At 46.9% G+C, this 24,266-nt stretch overlaps 1 protein-coding gene across 1 annotated transcript in view; it reads right to left on the bottom strand.

The window, feature by feature from the left end:
* The window catches only part of LOC143773599 (stimulated by retinoic acid gene 6 protein-like), a 184,819-nt gene that overhangs the window by 32,031 nt on the left and 128,522 nt on the right, over positions 1 to 24,266 (bottom strand). Inside the window, exon 15 of the mRNA XM_077260998.1 lies at positions 22,211 to 22,330. Within this exon, the coding sequence (XP_077117113.1) occupies positions 22,211 to 22,330 (120 nt within the window). The remainder of the gene's footprint in view (positions 1 to 22,210; positions 22,331 to 24,266) is intronic.

Raw genomic sequence — 24,266 nt, 5'->3', positions numbered from 1 at the left:
AGGTATCACAGACACCAATACATTTCACAGCCGGGCCACCAGGGGGAGCTAAGGGTTCTATTCATTAGGCCACTCCTCACACACGGGTAAAACTGGGGGTCAGGCAGGAAGTTAGGGAGAAAGCTGACTGGATATGAACCAGGCAACAACTTTGTCATGAATCCCCAATGGCTAGGGATAGCACAGGACAAGCAAAGTATAACAAATATCGGACGAGCTCTAGGGTGATGGAAACTGGGCTGACCGCTGCCCTACGCCTGACAAACGCAACTAGAGATAGCCAGGGAGCGTGCCTATGTTGGTTCTAGACGCCACGCACCAGCCTAAGAGCTAACTAGTTCTGCAGAGAAAACAAAGACCTCACTTGCCTCCAGAGGAATTAACCCCAAAAGGTATAGTTGCCCCCCACATGTATTGACGATGAAATGAGAGGAAGGCACACACATAGAGATGATGTATATAGCTTTAGCAAATTGAGGCCCGCTGAAAACTAGAAAGCAGAGTGATACAAAAGGGGACTGAGCGGTCAGCAAAAAACCCTAATCGAAAAAACCATCCTGAGATTACAAGAACCCATGTGCCAACTCATGGCACATGGGGAGAACCTCAGTCCACTAGAGCAACCAGCTAGCATAGAGACATTCTAAGCAAGCTGGACCAAAAACCAAACAACTGAAAATCAGCACTTAGCTTATCCTGAAAGATCTGGGAGCAGGTAGGCAGGAACCAAACAGAGCACATCTGAACACATTGATAGCCGGCAAGGGAAATGACAGAAAGGCCAGGTAAAATAGGAAACACCCAGCCTCTGATGGACAGGTGGAAACCAAAGGCCGCAACCCACCAAAGTCACCCAGTACCAGCAGTAACCACCAGAGGGAGCCCACAAACAGAATCCACAACAGTACCCCCCCCTTGAGGAGGGGTCACCGAACCCTCACGAGAACCCCCAGGGCGATCAGGGTGAGCTCTATGGAAGGCGCGGACCAATTCAGTCGCATGAACATCGGAGGCGACCACCCAGGAATTATCCTCCTGACCATAACCCTTCCACTTAACCAAATACTGGAGTCTGCGTCTGGAAACACGAGAATCCAAGATCTTTTCAACAACATACTCCAATTCTCCCTCCACCAGCACCGGAGCAGGAGGCTCGACCGAAGGAACAACGGGCACCTCATACCTCCGCAACAACGACCGATGGAACACATTATGAATAGCAAACGATACTGGGAGATCCAAACGAAAAGATACAGGATTAAGAATCTCCGAGATCCTATAAGGACCGATGAACCGAGGCTTGAACTTAGGAGAAGAGACCTTCATAGGGACAAAACGAGAAGACAACCACACCAAGTCCCCAACAAGAAGTCGGGGACCCACGCGGCGACGGCGATTAGCAAACTGCTGAGTCTTCTCCTGAGATAACTTCAAATTGTCCACCACCTGATTCCAAATCTGATGTAGCCTGTCCACCACCACGTCCACTCCAGGACAATCCGAAGATTCCCCCTGACCAGAGGAAAAACGAGGATGAAACCCCGAATTACAAAAAAAAGGAGAGACCAACGTGGCAGAACTAGCCCGATTATTAAGAGCAAATTCGGCCAGTGGCAAAAAAGCAACCCAGTCATCCTGATCAGCAGAAACAAAACACCTCAAATAAGTTTCCAAGGTCTGATTAGTTCGCTCCGTCTGGCCATTCGTCTGAGGATGGAATGCAGACGAGAAAGACAACTCAATGCCCATCTTGGCACAAAACGTCCGCCAAAATCTAGACACAAACTGGGATCCCCTGTCAGAAACGATATTCTCCGGAATCCCATGCAAACGAACCACGTTCTGAAAAAACAAAGGAACCAACTCAGAGGAGGAGGGCAACTTAGGCAAGGGCACCAAATGAACCATCTTAGAAAAGCGGTCACACACAACCCAGATAACAGACATTTTCTGTGAAACCGGGAGATCAGAAATAAAATCCATGGAAATGTGCGTCCAAGGCCTCTTCGGGATGGGTAATGATAACAACAACCCACTAGCCCGTGAACAGCAAGGCTTAGCTCGAGCACACACTTCACAAGACTGCACAAAGGCACGCACATCCCTAGACAAGGAAGGCCACCAAAAAGACCTGGCCACCAAGTCTCTTGTACCAAATATTCCAGGATGACCAGCCAACACAGAAGAATGGACCTCGGAGATGACTCTACTGGTCCAATCATCCGGAACAAACAGTCTTTCTGGTGGACATCGATCCGGTTTATCCACCTGAAACTCCTGCAATGCGCGTCGCAAGTCTGGGGATACGGCGGACAATATTACCCCATCCCTAAGGATACCAGCAGGCCCAGTGTCTCCAGGAGAGTCAGGCACAAAACTACTGGAAAGAGCATCTGCCTTCACATTCTTTGAACCTGGCAGGTATGAAACCACGAAATTGAAACGAGAAAAAAATAACGACCAACGAGCCTGTCTAGGATTCAAACGCCTGGCAGACTCAAGGTAAATGAGATTCTTGTGATCAGTCAAGACCACCACGCGATGTTTAGCACCCTCAAGCCAATGACGCCACTCCTCAAATGCCCACTTCATGGCCAAAAGCTCCCGATTACCCACATCATAATTGCGCTCGGCGGGTGAGAATTTTCTAGAGAAGAAAGCACATGGCTTCATCACCGAGCCATTAGAACTTCTCTGTGACAAAACCGCCCCCGCTCCAATCTCGGAAGCATCAACCTCCACCTGAAAAGGAAGTGAAACATCTGGTTGACACAACACAGGAGCAGAAGAAAACCGGCGCTTAAGTTCCCGAAAGGCCTCCACGGCCGCAGGAGACCAATCAGCAACATCAGCACCCTTTTTAGTCACATCAGTCAAAGGTTTGACAATACTGGAAAAATTAGCAATGAACCGACGATAAAAATTAGCAAACCCCAAGAACTTCTGAAGGCTCTTAACAGATGTAGGTTGTGTCCAGTCACAAATAGCCTGAACCTTAACGGGATCCATCTCAATAGAAGAAGGAGAAAAAATGTACCCCAAAAAAGAAATCTTCTGGACTCCGAAGAGACACTTTGAGCCCTTCACAAACAGAGAATTGGCCCGCAAAACCTGAAACACCTTCCTGACCTGTAGAACATGAGACTCCCAGTCATCAGAAAACACCAAAATATCCTCCAAATACACAATCATAAACTTATCCAGATATTCACGGAAAACATTGTGCATAAAGGACTGAAAGACTGACGGAGCACTAGAGAGACCAAAAGGCATCACCAAATACTCAAAATGGCCCTCAGGCGTATCAAATGCGGTTTTCCACTCATCACCCTGTTTTATCTGCACCAGATTATACGCACCACGAAGATCTATTTTAGTGAACCACCTAGCCCCCTTAATGCGAGCAAACAAATCAGTAAATAATGGCAATGGATACTGGTATTTGACTGTAATCTTATTCAGAAGGCGATAATCTATACAAGGCCTCAGGGAACCATCTTTTTTTTGCCACGAAAAAAAAACCTGCTCCCCGAGGGGACGAAGATGGACGAATATGTCCCTTTTCCAAGGACTCCTTAATATAATTCCGCATAGCAGTATGCTCTGGCAGTGACAGATTAAATAAACGACCCTTAGGGAACTTACTGCCAGGAATCAATTCTATAGCACAGTCACACTCTCTATGAGGAGGGAGCGAATTGAGCTTAGGCTCCTCAAAAACATCTCTATAATCCGACAAAAACGCAGGGATCTCCGAAGGAGTAGATGAAGCGATAGAAATCGGAGGTGCATCATCATGAACCCCCTGACATCCCCAGCTTAGCACAGACATTGTTTTCCAGTCCAGGACAGGATTATGAGTTTGTAACCATGGCAGACCAAGCACTAGTACATCATGTAAATTATACAGTACAAGGAAGCGAATCACCTCCTGATGAACGGGAGTCATGCGCATGGTCACTTGTGTCCAATACTGCGGTTTATTCATAGCCAATGGTGTAGAATCAATTCCCTTCAGAGGAATAGGAACTTCCAGAGGCTCTAGACTAAAACCGCAGCGTTTAGCAAATGACCAATCCATAAGACTCAGGGCAGCGCCTGAATCCACATAGGCATCGACGGAAATGGAAGACAGTGAAAAAATCAGAGTCACAGACAAAATGAACTTAGACTGCAGAGTATCAATGGCAAAAGATTTATCAACCCTTTTTGTGCGTTTAGAGCATGCTGATATAACATGAGCTGAATCACCACAATAAAAACACAAACCATTTTTCCGCCTATAATTTTGCCGTTCACTTCTGGACTGAATTCTATCACATTGCATAGTCTCAGGTGCCTGTTCAGAAGACACCGCCAACTGGTGCACGGGTTTGCGCTCCCGTAAACGCCGATCAATCTGAATGGCCATAGCCATAGACTCATTCAGACCTGTAGGCGCAGGGAACCCCACCATAATATCCTTAATGGCCTCAGAAAGACCATTTCTGAAGTTTGCAGCCAGGGCGCACTCATTCCACTGAGTAAGCACCGACCATTTCTGAAATTTCTGACAATATATTTCCGCTTCATCATGCCCCTGAGAGAGGGCTAATAAAGCCTTTTCAGCCTGAATCTCTAGGTTAGGTTCCTCATAGAGCAATCCCAATGCCAGAAAAAACGCATCCACACTGAGCAATGCAGGATCCCCTGGTGCCAATGCAAATGCCCAATTCTGAGGGTCACCCCGTAGGAACGATATAACAATCTTGACCTGTTGAGCAGGGTCTCCAGAGGAGCGAGATTTCAAAGAGAGAAACAATTTACAATTGTTCCTGAAATTCAGGAAGGTAGATCTATCTCCAGAAAAAAACTCTGGAATAGGAATTCTAGGTTCAGACATGGGAGTGTGAACAACGAAATCCTGTATGTTTTGAACCTTCGCCGCGAGATTACTCAGGCTGGAAGCCAAACTCTGGACATCCATGATAAACAGCTAAGATCAGAGCCATTCAAGGGTTAAGAGGAGGTAAGAAGCAGCTAGACAGCAATTAAGGGCTAGGCAGCAAAACTCTGAAGGAAAAAAAAAAAATTTCCCTTGAACACTTCTTTTTCTCCTGCTTCAGCCCAAACAATTAACACTTTGTGGGCCGGCTATACTGTCATGAATCCCCAATGGCTAGGGATAGCACAGGACAAGCAAAGTATAACAAATATCGGACGAGCTCTAGGGTGATGGAAACTGGGCTGACCGCTGCCCTACGCCTGACAAACGCAACTAGAGATAGCCAGGGAGCGTGCCTACGTTGGTTCTAGATGCCACGCACCAGCCTAAGAGCTAACTAGTTCTGCAGAGAAAACAAAGACCTCACTTGCCTCCAGAGGAATTAACCCCAAAAGGTATAGTTGCCCCCCACATGTATTGACGATGAAATGAGAGGAAGGCACACACATAGAGATGATGTATATAGCTTTAGCAAATTGAGGCCCGCTGAAAACTAGAAAGCAGAGTGATACAAAAGGGGACTGAGCGGTCAGCAAAAAACCCTAATCGAAAAAACCATCCTGAGATTACAAGAACCCATGTGCCAACTCATGGCACATGGGGAGAACCTCAGTCCACTAGAGCAACCAGCTAGCATAGAGACATTCTAAGCAAGCTGGACCAAAAACCAAACAACTGAAAATCAGCACTTAGCTTATCCTGAAAGATCTGGGAGCAGGTAGGCAGGAACCAAACAGAGCACATCTGAACACATTGATAGCCGGCAAGGGAAATGACAGAAAGGCCAGGTAAAATAGGAAACACCCAGCCTCTGATGGACAGGTGGAAACCAAAGGCCGCAACCCACCAAAGTCACCCAGTACCAGCAGTAACCACCAGAGGGAGCCCACAAACAGAATCCACAACACACCTTGTGGCAGAGGGTGTTGCGGGAGAGGATTCGGTAGGGCCTCTGTCAGGTTTGGGACCCTGATGGAGACCTGGCTACAAGAAAGAATGTAACGGGACCGTGCCTGCACAGAGAAGCGGCGGTGCCCTAAGGAAGGACTAGAAGAGAGATATATTGTGCTGAGTGAGAAACGAGCTCGAAGCAAATAGGAGAATACCAGTAGGGGTCGTGCCGTGAGATCGAGGCAACATCCTACTGAGGCGTGTAGCCGGTGGCCGGAACGCCGAGGAAGTATACAGAGATCTAGCTTCAAGCAATACTTCAAACCTACGGCAGGACAGTCAGTCTCAGGCGGGCTGTCTCACATTTAATCACCTATGCAGTCTTGGGGGGCAACTTGTGGAGAGGGGCGACTCTAGGGTCCCGGAAGAGCTCCGAGCCTACCCTGTCATGGTTCCCAATGGCAGGGGAACGTTGGGAGCATAAGAATAATCGGACAAGCTCTCGGGTGATGGAAACTGGAGCTGACCGCGATACTAAACCTATTAACGCAACTAATAGTAGCCGGGGAGCGTGCCTGCGTTTTCTCTAGACGCCTCGCGCCAGCCGGAGATCTAACTACCCCTGGTAGAAGAAACACAGACCTGGCTTGCCTCCAGAGAAAACCCCAAAAGTTGATAGCAGCCCCCCACATATAATGACGGTGAATTCAGATGAAAAGACACACGTAGTATGAAAGCAGATTTAGCACAGCGAGGCCCACTTAACTAGATAGCAGAAAAATACAAAAGGGGACTTCGCGGTCAGCTACAAAACCCTAGAAAATACCATCCTGAAATTACCTTAAACTCATGTGTCAACTCATGACACCGGAGTGGTAATTTCAGCCCACAAGAGCTTCCAGCTGCAGAGAGTCACATAACTGCACGCTGGACAAAACATGCAAAAATAAACCAAGGACTAAATAGTCCAACTTAGCTGATCAGAAGACTGGAGCAGGTACATGCAACAGAAAGACTCTGGTTACATTGATGGCCGGCACTAGAATGACTGAGTAGCAAGGTTAAATAGGATACTCCCATATCCTGATGGAAACAGGTGAACAGAGAAAGTGAAGCATACAAGTCCAGTACCACCAGTGACCACCGGGGGAGCCCAAAAACCAAATTCACAACAGTACCCCCCCTCAAGGAGGGGGCACCGAACCCTCACAAGAACCACCAGGGCGATCAGGATGAGCCCTATGAAAGGCACGGACCAAATCAGAGGCATGAACATCAGAGGCTGTCACCCAAGAATTATCCTCCTGACCGTAGCCCTTCCACTTGACCAGATACTGAAGTTTCCGTCTGGAAACACGGGAGTCCAAGATCTTCTCCACAACGTACTCCAATTCACCCTCAACCAACACCGGAGCAGGAGGCTCAACAGAAGGCACAACCGGTACCTCATACCTGCGCAATAATGACCGATGGAAGACATTATGGATAGAAAAAGATGCTGGGAGGTCCAATCGAAAGGACACAGGGTTAAGAATCTCCAAAATCTTATACGGGCCGATGAACCGAGGCTTAAACTTAGGAGAAGAAACCCTCATAGGGACAAAACGAGAAGACAACCACACCAAGTCCCCAACACGAAGACGAGGACCAACACGACGACGGCGGTTAGCAAAAAGCTGAGTCTTCTCCTGGGACAACTTCAAATTGTCCACCACCTGTCCCCAAATCCGATGCAACCTATCCACCACAGTATCCACTCCAGGACAATCCGAAGACTCCACCTGACCGGAAGAAAAACGAGGATGAAACCCCGAATTGCAAAAGAAAGGAGAAACCAAAGTGGCAGAACTAGCCCGATTATTGAGGGCAAACTCCGCCAACGGCAAAAAGGCAACCCAGTCATCCTGATCCGCAGACACAAAACACCTCAAATAAGTCTCCAAGGTCTGATTAGTTCGCTCAGTCTGGCCATTAGTCTGAGGATGGAACGCAGACGAAAAAGACAAATCAATGCCCATCCTAGCACAGAACGCCCGCCAAAATCTAGACACGAACTGGGTCCCCCTGTCAGAAACGATATTCTCCGGAATACCATGCAAGCGAACCACATTTTGAAAAAACAGAGGAACCAACTCGGATGAGGAAGGCAACTTAGGCAAGGGTACCAAATGAACCATCTTTGAAAAACGGTCACACACCACCCAGATGACAGACATTTTCTGAGAAACAGGGAGATCAGAAATAAAATCCATAGAGATGTGAGTCCAAGGCCTCTTCGGAATAGGCAAGGATAACAACAATCCGCTAGCCCGAGAACAGCAAGGCTTGGCCCGAGCACAAACATCACAAGACTGCACAAAAACTCGTACATCTCGAGACAGGGAAGGCCACCAGAAGGACCTAGCCACCAAATCCCTGGTACCAAAGATTCCAGGATGACCTGCCAACGCAGAAGAATGAACCTCCGAGATGACTCTACTGGTCCAATCATCAGGAACAAACAGTCTACCAGGCGGGCAACGATCAGGTCTATCCGCCTGAAACTCCTGCAAAGCCCGTCGCAGGTCTGGGGAAACAGCAGATAATATCACCCCATCCTTAAGGATACCTGTAGGTTCAGAATCACCAGGGGAATCAGGCTCAAAACTCCTAGAAAGGGCATCCGCCTTCACATTTTTAGAACCTGGTAGGTATGAGACCACAAAATTAAACCGAGAGAAAAACAACGACCAGCGCGCCTGTCTAGGATTCAGGCGCCTGGCAGACTCAAGTTAAATCAAATTCTTGTGATCGGTCAATACCACCACCTGATGTCTAGCCCCCTCAAGCCAATGACGCCACTCCTCAAAAGCCCACTTCATAGCCAAAAGCTCCCGATTACCAATATCATAATTTCGCTCGGCGGGCGAAAATTTTCGAGAAAAGAACGCACAAGGTCTCAACACGGAACAGTCGGAACTTTTCTGCGACAAAACCGCCCCAGCTCCGATCTCGGAAGCGTCGACCTCAACCTGAAAAGGAAGAGTAACATCAGGCTGACGCAACACAGGGGCGGAAGAAAAGCGGCGCTTAAGCTCCCGAAAGGCCTCCACAGCAGCAGGGGACCAATCAGCAACATCAGCACCCTTTTTAGTCAAATCAGTCAAAGGTTTAGCAACATCAGAAAAACCAGTTATAAATCGACGATAAAAATTAGCAAAGCCCAAAAATTTCTGAAGGCTTTTAAGAGAAGAAGGTTGCGTCCAATCACAAATAGCCCGAACCTTGACAGGATCCATCTCAATGGAAGAGGGGGAAAAAATGTACCCCAAAAAAGAAATCTTTTGAACCCCAAAAATACACTTAGAACCCTTCACACACAAGGAATTAGCCCGCAAAATCTGAAAAACCCTCCTGACCTGTTGGACATGAGAGTCCCAGTCATCCGAAAAAATCAAAATATCATCCAGATACACGATCATAAATTTATCCAAATATTCACGGAAAATGTTATGCATAAAGGACTGAAAGACTGAAGGGGCATTTGAAAGACCAAAAGGCATTACTAAATACTCAAAATGGCCCTCGGGCGTATTAAATGCGGTTTTCCACTCATCCCCCTGCTTAATTCGCACCAAATTATACGCCCCACGGAGATCAATCTTAGAGAACCACTTAGCCCCCTTAATTCGAGCAAACAAATCAGTCAGCAGTGGCAGAGGATACTGATATTTGACTGTAATTTTATTCAAGAGTCGATAATCAATACACGGCCTCAAAGAGCCATCTTTTTTAGATACAAAGAAAAAAACGGCTCCTAAGGGAGATGAAGAAGGACGAATATGTCCCTTTTCCAGGGACTCCTTAATATATTCTCGCATAGCAGCATGTTCAGGTACAGATAGATTAAATAAACGACCCTTTGGAAATTTACTGCCCGGAATCAAATCTATGGTACAATCGCAATCTCTGTGAGGAGGTAGTGAACCAAACTTAGGCTCCTCAAAAACATCACGATAATCAGATAAAAATTCCGGAATCTCAGAGGGAATAGATGACGAAATGGAAACCAAAGGTACGTCCCCATGAGCCCCCTGACAACCCCAGCTTAACACAGACATTGCTTTCCAGTCCAGGACTGGGTGATGAGATTGTAACCATGGCAATCCGAGCACCAAAACATCATGTAGATTGTACAACACAAGGAAACGAATCATCTCCTGATGGTCTGGATTCATACGCATAGTCACTTGTGTCCAGTACTGTGGTTTATTACGAGCCAATGGCGTAGAATCAATACCCTTCAGAGGTATAGGAACTTCCAGAGGCTCTAGATCAAACCCACAGCGCCTGGCAAAGGACCAATCCATAAGACTCAAAGCGGCGCCAGAGTCGACATAGGCGTCCGCGGTAATTGACGATAATGAACAAATCAAGGTCACAGATAGAATAAACTTAGACTGTAAAGTGCAAATTGAAATAGACTTATCAACCTTTTTTGTACGTTTAGAGCATGCTGATATAACATGAGTTGAATCACCACAATAGAAGCACAACCCATTTTTTCACCTAAAATTCTGCCGTTTGCTTCTGGACAGAATTCTATCACATTGCATATTCTCTGGCGCCTTCTCAGAAGACACCGCCAAATGGTGCACAAGTTTGCGCTCCCGCAAACGCCGATCAATCTGAATAGCCATTGTCATGGACTCATTCAGACCTGCAGGCACAGGGAACCCCACCATAACATCTTTAATGGCATCAGAGAGACCCTCTCTGAAATTCGCCGCCAGGGCGCACTCATTCCACTGAGTAAGCACAGACCACTTACGAAATTTTTGGCAGTATATTTCAGCTTCATCTTGCCCTTGAGATAGGGCCATCAAGGCTTTTTCAGCCTGAATCTCTAAATTAGGTTCCTCATAAAGCAACCCCAAAGCCAGAAAAAACGCATCCACATTGAGCAACGCAGGATCCCCTGGTGCCAATGCAAATGCCCAATCTTGAGGGTCACCCGGCAGCAAGGAAATTACAATCCTAACCTGCTGTGCGGGATCTCCAGCGGAGCGAGATCTCAGAGAAAGAAACAATTTACAATTATATTTGAAATTCAGAAAATGAGATCTATCCCCGGAGAAAACCTCTTGTATAGGAATTCTAGGTTCAGATATAGGAGCATGAATAACAAAATCCTGTAAATCTTGAACTTTCGTAGCAAGATTATTCAAACCTGTAGCCAAACTCTGAGGATCCATTTTAATCAGGTGAGATCAGAGCCATTCAAGGATTAGAAGGAGAGAGAGACAAAGGCTGCAATTAGAGCAGAAATGCAACTGAGTCAACTATAGAGCAAGCTCAGAAAAAAAAAAAAAATCTGCAGACTTCTTTTTCTCTCCTTTTTTCTGCCAATAGTTTTAACACTTGGCCGGTCATACTGTCATGGTTCCCAATGGCAGGGGAACGTTGGGAGCATAAGAATAATCGGACAAGCTCTCGGTTGATGGAAACTGGAGCTGACCGCGATACTAAACCTATTAACGCAACTAATAGTAGCCGGGGAGCGTGCCTGCGTTTTCTCTAGATGCCTCGCGCCAGCCGGAGATCTAACTACCCCTGGTAGAAGAAACACAGACCTGGCTTGCCTCCAGAGAAAACCCCAAAAGTTGATAGCAGCCCCCCACATATAATGACGGTGAATTCAGATGAAAAGACACACGTAGTATGAAAGCAGATTTAGCACAGCGAGGCCCACTTAACTAGATAGCAGAAAAATACAAAAGGGGACTTCGCGGTCAGCTACAAAACCCTAGAAAATACCATCCTGAAATTACCTTAAACTCATGTGTCAACTCATGACACCGGAGTGGTAATTTCAGCCCACAAGAGCTTCCAGCTGCAGAGAGTCACATAACTGCACGCTGGACAAAACATGCAAAAATAAACCAAGGACTAAATAGTCCAACTTAGCTGATCAGAAGACTGGAGCAGGTACATGCAACAGAAAGACTCTGGTTACATTGATGGCCGGCACTAGAATGACTGAGTAGCAAGGCTAAATAGGATACTCCCATATCCTGATGGAAACAGGTGAACAGAGAAAGTGAAGCATACAAGTCCAGTACCACCAGTGACCACCGGGGGAGCCCAAAAACCAAATTCACAACACTACCCGTCATACGGGTGCCGTTCCAACCAGAACATCGGGAGGGATGGAGGATTAGCAGAACATCAACTAATCGAGTTGTGAGGGAACTTAAGAAACAGACACAACAGTTGTGGGGTACTTTCCGTAAGCACAGCAGGGAAGGACTACAACACATAGCGCTAAGAAGGAAGGCACTGATTTCCACCTGCAAAGTGAACTCTGGAAGTGCCATTGGACCGGCCGGACTTGCGCAGCCTGGTGATCTGTATTCCGGACTGAGGACCCAGAGATCTTCAGTAAAGAGGTAAAGAGACTGCAACCTGGTGTCCTCGTTATTTACCGCGACCTGCACCCCACAACTGCACCATTATCACGACTTATTTCACCGGACATCCCCCACTGACCGGCAGGGCCACGGACCGGGTCTAGCCACCGTGACAACCCCAGAGCAGAGACTTAGAGGCCTGGTACCGGGTTCCCCTCGGCCCAGCGGCAGTGTGGGGGCGCTCCAATTTTGGCGTCACGAACAGGATCTACTTAAGCCTGAAGAATCAGGTCATGTGTGCCTTGGAACTGTGACTTATTGTGCTTGGACTGTACTTTATTGAGAGACTGTGCATTGCCATTGACCGAGAGAAGTTCCCGCCAAAAAGGCCGTCGCCATTGCTGCGCCAGAGAAGAAGGAGGGCGTGCCATGGGAGGAGACTACCAGAGCGGCGCGAAAAATGGCTACCATCCCCTCCGACTCCTGCTGCGAGAGGACGATCTACCCAGGAACCGAGGAGGACCGCCTCCTGTTTTGCAACGGCGGGAATCAGGTGACGGAGAAGCTCGGCCCTGGAGAAATGGCGGAGTCCGATGCATGCACTGCCACCGACCATCAGACCATGACGACGAACAGCAAGTGCCAGAACGAGGAAGGAGCGGTCCTGGCTTGCCCTCGTTCACCGGAGGCGGACCCCCGTCCACCGCAGCAGAAGGACCCGAAGTCCTTGGAACCGGCAGCGGAACTGAGCCTGCCCATCCCGACCTTGGAGCCAGCGGAGGAGGAGTCGCGGAAGGCGGAACCACCTCCGGAGACCGCAGTGGAGGAGCCGCGGTCCGAGCTGCAGCTGACTCCAGCACCCTCGTCAGTGGACCAGATCGACATCGGGGGAATCACATCAGGCGCAGGTACGGAAGACACCCCTGCCTCCCCGCTCAATCCCGCTCTCGCGACCGATCCTCCCCGCAACAGTAACCCTTCATTCACAGTCGAGCGGGTGGTCCTCACCCCCAGCGCGATAGGGAAGTTGATACCGCCGCTACCGACCAAGTGGGGGGAACCCATAGATGTGGGCCCGGACGGGGTGATGCTCCGGTGGGACACCCCCTGGGTTGAGCCGGATGAGGCCCCGGGGGATGGTCTCACCATTGCAATACTTACCTGGGAACAGTACAATCAATGCTTGATTCAGCACTGGAAAAATCGAGACGAAGTGGAACAACAAGAAACGCAACGCAAGAAGTCTGTGCATGGCAGGAAAGACGTGGTAAAGCGGGGAACTGTGTCGGCCTTCCACCCAAAGAAGGGATGGGGCTCCATACAGGAACCGGGGCTACCAACCGATGTCTTTGTTGCTAGTTACAACGTGAAAACTCCCTGCTGCGACCGGGATGGCGATCCACTACGAAGGGGGGATCAGGTGACGTACACCCGTCGCCGGAATGCACAAGGATGGTGTGCTCGGGATGTCCGGCGATGTGAGCCTGAGGGGGTGTCACCTGCTGCCCCGATCATGACCAATCCAGACTTGCCAGATCTTGTGACCATCACCACCGTACGCCTAGTAGCGGCTACTGAACTTGCAAGCAAGGTCAGCCTTCAAATCCAGACACCAGGTGATCTGACGGCCCCTGCGGGACCTGCCACCGGCACAGATGCCCCAGCAGTCGGGGGTCAGGGGCCAAGGCCACCTGAGCAAGAATAATCCTCGATATCATGAAAATGTAAATAGTTCTTTGTTTGACTGTTTGTTTTCCTGATTCTTGTTGCTGAACCCGTCCAGGGTTAAATTCTTCAATGGATCCCTTTGTTGACCCGGGATCCCTACTGTTTTTGTTGTTTTTGCTATTTTTCCCCTGTTATCAAGAACTGCCACAATCATGAACAATGCATGATACAAACTTCTTGTATATAGTTTACACCTTCTTAAGGGTGTTTCCTACTGGTTTTACTTAGAAAGAGACTCTTTGCGAAGATACCGCACTGCTACCTCTTAAAGACTTGGTCCCTTCTTAAAGGGGACATCTGTCATGGTTGTCAATGGCAAGAGAACGTAGTAAAGCATACAAAAAGGACTAGCTCTTGGAAGATGGGAACTCGAGCTGACTGTGAGCTAAACCTACCGCACAAATAACAGTGGCCGGGTAGCGTGCCTACGTTTTATCCCTAGACGCCCAGCGCCAGCCGGAGAACTGACTGACCCTAGCAGAGGAAAATACAGACCTGGCTTACCTCTAGAGAAATTTTCCCCAAAAGACAGACAGTAGCCCCCACATATATTGTCGGTGATTTCAGAGGAAATTGACATACGAAGTATGAAGATAGGTTTAGCAAATTGAGGTCCGCTTACTAGATAGTAGGAAGACAGAAAAGGGAACTTCACAGTCAGCTGAAAACCCTTTCAAAACACCATCCTGGAATTACTTTAAGACTCTAATATCAACTCATGACACCAGAGTGGCAATTCCAGCTCACAAGAGCTTCCAGCCTCAGAAATAAACAATCACAGAGAACTGGAACAAAAATGCAAAACAAACTTAGGACTACAAGTCCAACTTAGCTGATAGTAGTCTAGGAGCAGGAACATGCAACAGAAAGGCTTCTGGTAACATTGTTGGCCGGCATAGAAATGCCTGAGGAGCAAGGCTAAATAGACAACTCCCACATCCTGATGGAAACAGGTGAACAGAGGCGATGAAGCACACAAGTTCAGTACCACCAGTGACCACCGGGGGAGCCCAAAAACCAAATTCACAACAGTACCCCCCCCTCAAGGAGGGGGCACCGAACCCTCACCAGAACCACCAGGGCGATCAGGATGAGCCCTATGAAAGGCACGGACCAAATCGGAGGCATGAACATCAGAGGCTGTCACCCAAGAATTATCCTCCTGACCGTAGCCCTTCCACTTGACCAGATACTGAAGTCTCCGTCTGGAAACACGGGAGTCCAAGATCTTCTCGACAACGTACTCCAACTCACCCTCAACCAACACCGGAGCAGGAGGCTCAACGGAAGGCACAACCGGTACCTCATACCTGCGCAACAATGACCGATGGAAGACATTATGAATAGAAAAAGATGCAGGGAGGTCCAAACGAAAGGACACAGGGTTAAGAATCTCCAATATCTTGTACGGGCCGATGAACCGAGGCTTAAACTTAGGAGAAGAAACCTTCATAGGGACAAAACGAGAAGACAACCACACCAAGTCCCCAACACAAAGACGAGGACCAACACAACGACGGCGGTTGGCAAAATGCTGAGTCTTCTCCTGGGACAACTTCAAATTGTCCACCACATGCCCCCAAATCTGATGCAACCTCTCCACCACAGCATCCACTCCAGGACAATCCGAAGACTCCACCTGACCGGAAGAGAAACGAGGATGAAACCCCGAATTACAGAAGAAAGGAGAAACCAAGGTGGCAGAACTAGCCCGATTATTGAGGGCAAACTCCGCCAAGGGCAAAAAGGCAACCCAATCATCCTGATCCGCAGACACAAAACACCTCAAATAAGTCTCCAAAGTCTGATTAGTTCGCTCGGTCTGGCCATTAGTCTGAGGATGGAAAGCAGACGAAAAAGACAAATCAATGCCCATCCTAGCACAGAAAGGTCGCCAAAATCTAGACACGAATTGGGTTCCCCTGTCAGACACGATATTCTCCGGAATACCATGCAAGCGAACCACATTTTGAAAAAACAGAGGAACCAGCTCGGATGAGGAAGGCAATTTAGGCAAGGGAACCAAATGGACCATCTTAGAGAAACGGTCACACACCACCCAGATGACAGACATCTTCTGAGAAACAGGGAGATCAGAAATAAAATCCATGGAGATGTGAGTCCAAGGCCTCTTTGGAATAGGCAAAGATAACAACAATCCACTAGCCCGAGAACAACAAGGCTTGGCCCGAGCACAAACATCACAAGACTGCACAAAACCTCGCACATCTCGCGACAGGGAAGGCCACCAGAAGGACCTAGCCACCAAATCCCTGGTACCAAAGATTCCAGGATGACCAGCTAACGCAGAAGAATGGACCTCCGATATGACTCTACTGGTTCAATCATCAGGAACAAACATTCTACCAGGCGGGCAACGATCAGGTCTATCCGCCTGAAACTCCTGCAAGACCCGTCGCAAGTCTGGGGAAACAGCAGATAATATCACTCCATCCTTAAGGATACCTGTAGGTTCAGAATTACCAGGGGAATCAGGCTCAAAACTCCTAGAAAGGGCATCCGCCTTCACATTTTTAGAACCCGGTAGGTAAGAAACCACAAAATTAAACCGAGAGAAAAATAACGACCAGCGCGCCTGTCTAGGATTCAGGCGCCTGGCAGACTCAAGATAAATCAAATTCTTGTGGTCAGTCAATACCACCACCTGATGTCTAGCCCCCTCAAGCCAATGACGCCACTCCTCAAAAGCCCACTTCATAGCCAAGAGCTCCCGATTACCAATATCATAATTTCGCTCAGCGGGCGAAAATTTACGAGAAAAGAACGCGCAAGGTCTCATCACGGAGCAGTCGGAACTTTTCTGCGACAAAACCGCCCCAGCTCCGATTTCTGAAGCGTCGACCTCAACCTGAAAAGGAAGAGTAACATCAGGCTGACGCAATACAGGGGCGGAAGAAAAGCGGCGCTTAAGCTCCCGAAAGGCCTCCACAGCAGCAGGGGACCAATCAGCAACATCAGCACCCTTCTTAGTCAAATCAGTCAACGGTTTAGCAACATCAGAAAAACCAGTTATAAATCGACGATAAAAATTAGCAAAGCCCAAAAACTTCTGAAGGCTCTTAAGAGAAGAGGGTTGCGTCCAATCACAAATAGCCTGAACCTTGACAGGGTCCATCTCAATGGAAGAGGGGGAAAAAATGTACCCCAAAAACGAAATCTTTTGAACCCCAAAAACGCACTTAGAACCCTTTACACACAAGGAATTAGAGCGCAAAACCTGAAAAACCCTCCTGACCTGTTGGACATGAGAGTCCCAGTCGTCCGAAAAAATCAAAATATCATCCAGATACACAATCATAAATTTATCCAAATATTCACGGAAAATGTCATGCATAAAAGACTGAAAGACTGAAGGAGCATTTGAAAGACCAAAAGGCATTACTAAATACTCAAAATGGCCCTCAGGCGTATTAAATGCGGTTTTCCACTCATCCCCCTGCTTAATTCGCACTAAATTATACGCCCCACGAAGATCAATCTTAGAGAACCACTTGGCCCCCTTTATTCGAGCAAACAAATCAGTAAGCAGTGGCAAAGGATACTGATATTTAACCGTGATTTTATTCAAAAGCCGATAATCAATACACGGCCTCAAAGAGCCATCTTTTTTAGATACAAAGAAAAAACCGGCTCCTAAGGGAGATGACGAAGGACGAATATGTCCCTTTTCCAAGGACTCCTTAATATATTCCCGCATAGCAGCGTGTTCAGGCACAGATAGATTAAATAAACGACCCTTTGGAAACTTACTGCCCGGAATCAGATCTATTGTACAATCGCAATCTCTGTGCGGAGGTAGTGAACCAAGTTTAGGCTCCTCAAAAACGTCACGATAATCAGATAAAAATTCCGGAATCTCAGAGGGAATAGATGACGAAATGGAAACCAAAGGTACGTCCCCATGAGTCCCCTGACATCCCCAGCTTAACACAGACATTGCTTTCCAGTCGAGGACTGGGTTATGAGATTGCAGCCATGGCAATCCAAGCACCAACACATCATGTAGATTATACAACAAAAGGAAGCGAATAATCTCCTGGTGATCCGGATTAATACGCATAGTTACTTGTGTCCAGTATTGTGGTTTATTACTAGCCAATGGCGTGGAGTCAATACCCTTCAGAGGTATAGGAACTTCCAGAGGCTCTAAATTAAACCCACAGCGTTTGGCAAAGGACCAATCCATAAGACTCAAAGCGGCGCCAGAGTCGACATAGGCGTCCGCGGTAATAGACGATAAAGAGCAAATCAGGGTCACAGATAGAATAAACTTGGACTGTAAAGTACCAATTGAAACAGACTTATCAACCTTCTTAGTACGTTTAGAGCATGCTGATATAACATGAGTTGAATCGCCACAATAGAAGCATAACCCATTTTTTCGCCTAAAATTCTGTCGTTCGCTTCTGGACAGAATTCTATCACATTGCATAATCTCTGGCGCCTTCTCAGTAGACACCGCCAAATGGTGCACAGGTTTGCGCTCCCGCAAACGCCGATCAATCTGAATAGCCATTGTCATGGACTCATTCAGACCTGCAGGCACAGGGAACCCCACCATAACATCTTTAATGGCATCAGAGAGACCCTCTCTGAAATTCGCCGCCAGGGCGCACTCATTCCACTGAGTAAGCACAGACCACTTACGAAATTTTTGGCAGTATATTTCAGCCTCATCTTGCCCTTGAGACAGGGCCATCAAGGCTTTTTCAGCCTGAATCTCTAAATGAGGTTCCTCATAAAGCAACCCCAAAGCCAGGAAAAACGCATCCACATTGAACAACGCAGGATCCCCTGGTGCCAAAGCAAATGCCCAATCCTGAGGGTCGCCCCGGAGCAAGGATATTACAATCCTGACCTGCTGTGCAGGATCTCCAGCGGAGCGAGATCTCAGAGACAAAAATAATTTACAATTATGTTTGAAATTCTGGAAGCGAGATCTATCCCCGGAGAAAAATTCAGGCAAAGGTACTCTAGGTTCAGATATAGGAGCATGAATTACAAAATCCTGTAAACTTTTAACCTTCATAGCGAGATTGTTCAGACCTGTAGCTAAACTCTGAGAATACATTTTCATCAGGTGAAGTCAGAACCATTCAAGGATTAGAAGGAGAGAGAGACGAAGGCTGCAGTAAGCAGAGATGCTAGTGAATCAACTAATGAGCAAACTCAGAGAAAAAAAAAAAAAAAAAAAATTCTCTGCAGACTTCTTTTCTCTCCTTTCTTCTGCCAATAATTTTAACCCTTGGCCGGCCAAACTGTCATGGTTCTCAATGGCAAGAGAACGTAGTAAAGCATACAAAAAGGACTAGCTCTTGGAAGATGGGAACTCGAGCTGACTGTGAGCTAAACCTACCGCACAAATAACAGTGGCCGGGTAGCGTGCCTACGTTTTATCCCTAGACGCCCAGCGCCAGCCGGAGAACTGACTGACCCTAGCAGAGGAAAATACAGACCTGGCTTACCTCTAGAGAAATTTTCCCCAAAAGACAGACAGTAGCCCCCACATATATTGTCGGTGATTTCAGAGGAAATTGACATACGAAGTATGAAGATAGGTTTAGCAAATTGAGGTCCGCTTACTAGATAGTAGGAAGACAGAAAAGGGAACTTCACAGTCAGCTGAAAACCCTTTCAAAACACCATCCTGGAATTACTTTAAGACTCTAATATCAACTCATGACACCAGAGTGGCAATTCCAGCTCACAAGAGCTTCCAGCCTCAGAAATAAACAATCACAGAGAACTGGAACAAAAATGCAAAACAAACTTAGGACTACAAGTCCAACTTAGCTGATAGTAGTCTAGGAGCAGGAACATGCAACAGAAAGGCTTCTGGTAACATTGTTGGCCGGCATAGAAATGCCTGAGGAGCAAGGCTAAATAGACAACTCCCACATCCTGATGGAAACAGGTGAACAGAGGCGATGAAGCACACAAGTTCAGTACCACCAGTGACCACCGGGGGAGCCCAAAAACCAAATTCACAACAGACATCCACATTTTACATTTGAAGAACCGTATTGCTTTAAGATTGATGGATAGCAATAATGTTTTAATGAGCAAAAGCGATGATAACCCTTACATGTAAAAGTTATATGTATCTGATTGGTTGATTGTAAAGAAATGCAGATGATGTTTTCAGAGAGGAAGATGCAGTAGACCCGTAGGGGCAGACATAGTGTCCTGCATAGTTGTTAGCAAGGAAGTTAAGATAGAAGTTAATGCGCTAAAGAGAATAGTTGATAACGTTGATAGAAGATGGGGATAGAAGGTAAACCCTGAGTCCTCCGTAGAAAGCCAGTTCATTGTAAAGAAAGAGTTAAAAATGTGTTGCAGAGGACAGAAAGTAAACCCGTAGGGGTTAGGTAGTGAGTCCTCTTAGGAGCCATATGCAGATGGCTCAGTGTTTCTAAAACTGGAAGTATGTTATGTTCTATACAGTGTATAGTAGAGGAAAAGACAGAAGGCTCGGGCTGAAAGGAGCGGTCCTGTAAGAAAGGAGGGGCAGTAGGTCTGGCGCCGTTAGGACAGGCGGTCCTGCAGATTTAAAGAAGGAGAATGTAAAGTTAAACTTGCCTTATAATGTGATTATAAGAAGGTCTTTAATGGATGCCGAGTGTACGTCCTTAAGGGCGATGTTAAATTATTGTTCAAAGAATTGCACTAAGTAGAATACCCGGTTGGGTAATAGAAGTTATTTATAGCCTGTTGCTGTAATATTTAACCATGTTTGCAACGTTCAAGTGTCCTCACCTCCCATAAAGGGAAACCTGTTCAAGTATGCTTAATGTTATTTGCACTCAACAAAAATTGTATGTCTTTTTGCTAAACTGTATTGTTGTTTTCTTCCCAGTCCCGGAGTACTGGATTTAACCGGGGGGGAGTGCAGCGCCCCAGAGTCCTGGTCGTTGCAGTACTGTGGTCCCGCCACTATGGGGAGCTATAGTACGTCTGATGGCACTGAAGGAGTTCGTCTGACCAGGTATCACAGACACCAATACATTTCACAGCCGGGCCACCAGGGGGAGCTAAGGGTTCTATTCATTAGGCCACTCCTCACACACGGGTAAAACTGGGGGTCAGGCAGGAAGTTAGGGAGAAAGCTGACTGGATATGAACCAGGCAACACCTTGTGGCAGAGGGTGTTGCGGGAGAGGATTCAGTAGGGCCTCTGTCAGGTTTGGGACCCTGATGGAGACCTGGCTACAAGAAAGAATGTAACGGGACCGTGCCTGCACAGAGAAGCGGCGGTGCCCTAAGGAAGGACTAGAAGAGAGATATATTGTGCTGAGTGAGAAACGAGATCGAAGCAAATAGGAGAATACCAGTAGGGGTCGTGCCGTGAGATCGAGGCAACATCCTACTGAGGCGTGTAGCCGGTGGCCGGAACGCCGAGGAAGTATACAGAGATCTAGCTTCAAGCAATACTTCAAACCTACGGCAGGACAGTCAGTCTCAGGCGGGCTGTCTCACATTTAATCACCTATGCAGTCTTGGGGGGCAACTTGTGGAGAGGGGCGACTCTAGGGTCCCGGAAGAGCTCCGAGCCTACCCGTCATACGGGTGCCGTTCCAACCAGAACATCGGGAGGGACGGAGGATTAGCAGAACATCAACTAATCGAGTTGTGAGGGAACTTAAGAAACAGACACAACAGTTGTGGGGTACTTTCCGTAAGCACAGCAGGGAAGGACTACAACACATAGCGCTAAGAAGGAAGGCACTGATTTCCACCTGCAAAGTGAACTCTGGAAGTGCCATTGGACCGGCCGGACTTGCGCAGCCTGGTGATCTGTATTCCGGACTGAGGACCCAGAGATCTTCAGTAAAGAGGTAAAGAGACTGCAACCTGGTGTCCTCGTTATTTACCGCGACATGCACCCCACAACTGCACCATTATCACGACTTATTTCACCGGACGTCCCCCACTGACCGGCAGGGCCACGGACCGGGTCTAGCCACCGTGACAACCCCAGAGCAGAGACTTAGAGGCCCGGTACCGGGTGCCCCTCGGCCCAGCGGCGGTGTGGGGGCGCTCCAGATGTGGATTATATGCTGCGGATTCGAACACAAATGTGAAAGTAGCCTTAGTTGAGCAAAAACGCTGCGAAAATTGAAGTTTTACACCAAAAAATACCTTCATTGAATGAAGTAATAGCATAAACCAAATACATGTAAAATAATAAAAGGAATACCTGTTATTGATAGCCAACGGCTTGTTCTTGTCGTTTGGTGAGATTTTATCTTGGAGGAAAAGGAATTGTACTGCCAAGATCTGAGCGACAATCACAGCAATCATGATAACTATTCCCAGCCTACAATATATACAGTAGTCATGATCATCATTCAAAATTAATACTACAATACACACATACACACCTGAACTGTTACATAGCAAACTGAATCAAGCTAAACCAGGTTTCTGTTTTTTGAGAAAAATGGTTTGTGTACACAGCTTTTTGGAGCCGGTCTACCTAAATAAACACAACCTAAATAATCGCTTAAAAATGACTGAAAGACTCTTCCTATTCAATTCTATTATAAAATGACTTTGTCATTCATATTTTCAGTGCTGTATAGGAATCTGTCAGCTGCCCTAGTCCCCTTAAAGTGCTAACATGTTTTGTAACCTTTCCCCGCATTCTAGCAAGCCGCTTTTATGGCTTAGTGATTGCTGAATTAAAACAAAATTAACTTTGAAGCTGTGCTTGGCATATGTAAATTAGCGGTTGAATAATCATGGAGACATTGATTTCCCCAAGTTAATCCTGCCTCCAATCTTGTAAGCACCCCATGTGGGTGTGAGTGACATGACTTGCAAGAGCGACATCAAGCAGTTGTATGGCTGTATAGATGCATTTACCCCAATAAAATCTTCTGCACTAGATTTCTCATGACGGTCGCATCTACACAAAAAAAGTATAATTTTTATTGGTAGACTAGTGCATATACAGCCATACAAGGGCCCAGTGAGCAGAAGCAAAGAGGGGGACCTCCTGCACACATCTTCTCGGGGAAGAGAGGTTTCCTGGAGCTCCACAGCCATCAACAAAATGGCAGCACGCGCAGCTCAGAGCTCCTTCCGCCTCTTTTGTGATGGAGCCCTACATGAAGATGTAATCGCGCCAGCACGCATGCGCCCTGGACACCCAAGTAGAGCTGCAGGGGATCATATGAGAGGTAAGTATGACATTTTTTTTTCAATAAAATTAATTAAATGAATGTGGGGAGGGAAGAGCAAATGAGGATGAATTGAGACTGGAAAATGGGGTACAGCAAATTATTATGAATTGAGAATGGGGAATGGTATACAGCAAATAATGATGAATTGAGAGTGGGGAATGGTATACAGCAAATAATGATGAATTGAGAGTTGGGAATAGGGTACAGTACATAATGACGAATTGAGACTGGGGGATAGGGTACAGTAAAAAATGTACTGAGACTGGGGGTGGAGTACAGCAAATGATGCTGTATCGAGATTGGGGGATGGAGTACAGCAAATTATTATTATTATTATTTATTTATATAGCACCATTGATTCCATGGTGCTGTACATGAGAAGGGGTTACATACAAGTTACAGATATCACTTACAGTAAACAAACTAACAATGACAGACTGATACAGAGGGGAGAGGACCCTGCCCTTGCGGGCTTACATTCTGCAGGATACAGATGATTCTGTATTGAGAACGGGGACACCTGTATTACCTGTACACTAACACTATATACAGAGCTCCTGTGTATAATGTTACCGGTGATCACTTTATTACCTGTACACTATACACTACATACAGATCTCCAGTGTACTGTATATGGTCACTGGTGATCCCTGTATTAATTGTGCACTATACACAGAGCTTCTGTGTATAATGGCACTAGTGATCACTTTATTACCAGTACACTAACATTATATACAGAGCTCCTGTGTATAATGTTACTGGTGATCCCGTTATAACCTGTACGCTATACACTATATACAGAGCTTCTGTGTATAATGTCACTGGTGATCACTGTATTACCTGTATTGTACACTAACACTATATACTGAGCTCCTGTGTATAATCTCACCTGTGATTACTGTATTTCCATGTACACTATACACTATATACAGAGCTCCCGTGTATAATATCACTGGTGATAACTGTATTACTTTTACATTGACACTATATACAGACAAGATCGGACTGGCCAAGCAGGATACTGGTGCATTTCTGTCATGATCTCAATGGCAAGAGATCATAGCATCA

Source organism: Ranitomeya variabilis, chromosome 5 (assembly GCF_051348905.1).
Source record: "Ranitomeya variabilis isolate aRanVar5 chromosome 5, aRanVar5.hap1, whole genome shotgun sequence".
NCBI lineage: Eukaryota > Metazoa > Chordata > Amphibia > Anura > Dendrobatidae > Ranitomeya > Ranitomeya variabilis.
This window is presented reverse-complemented; position numbering and strand designations above follow the sequence as displayed.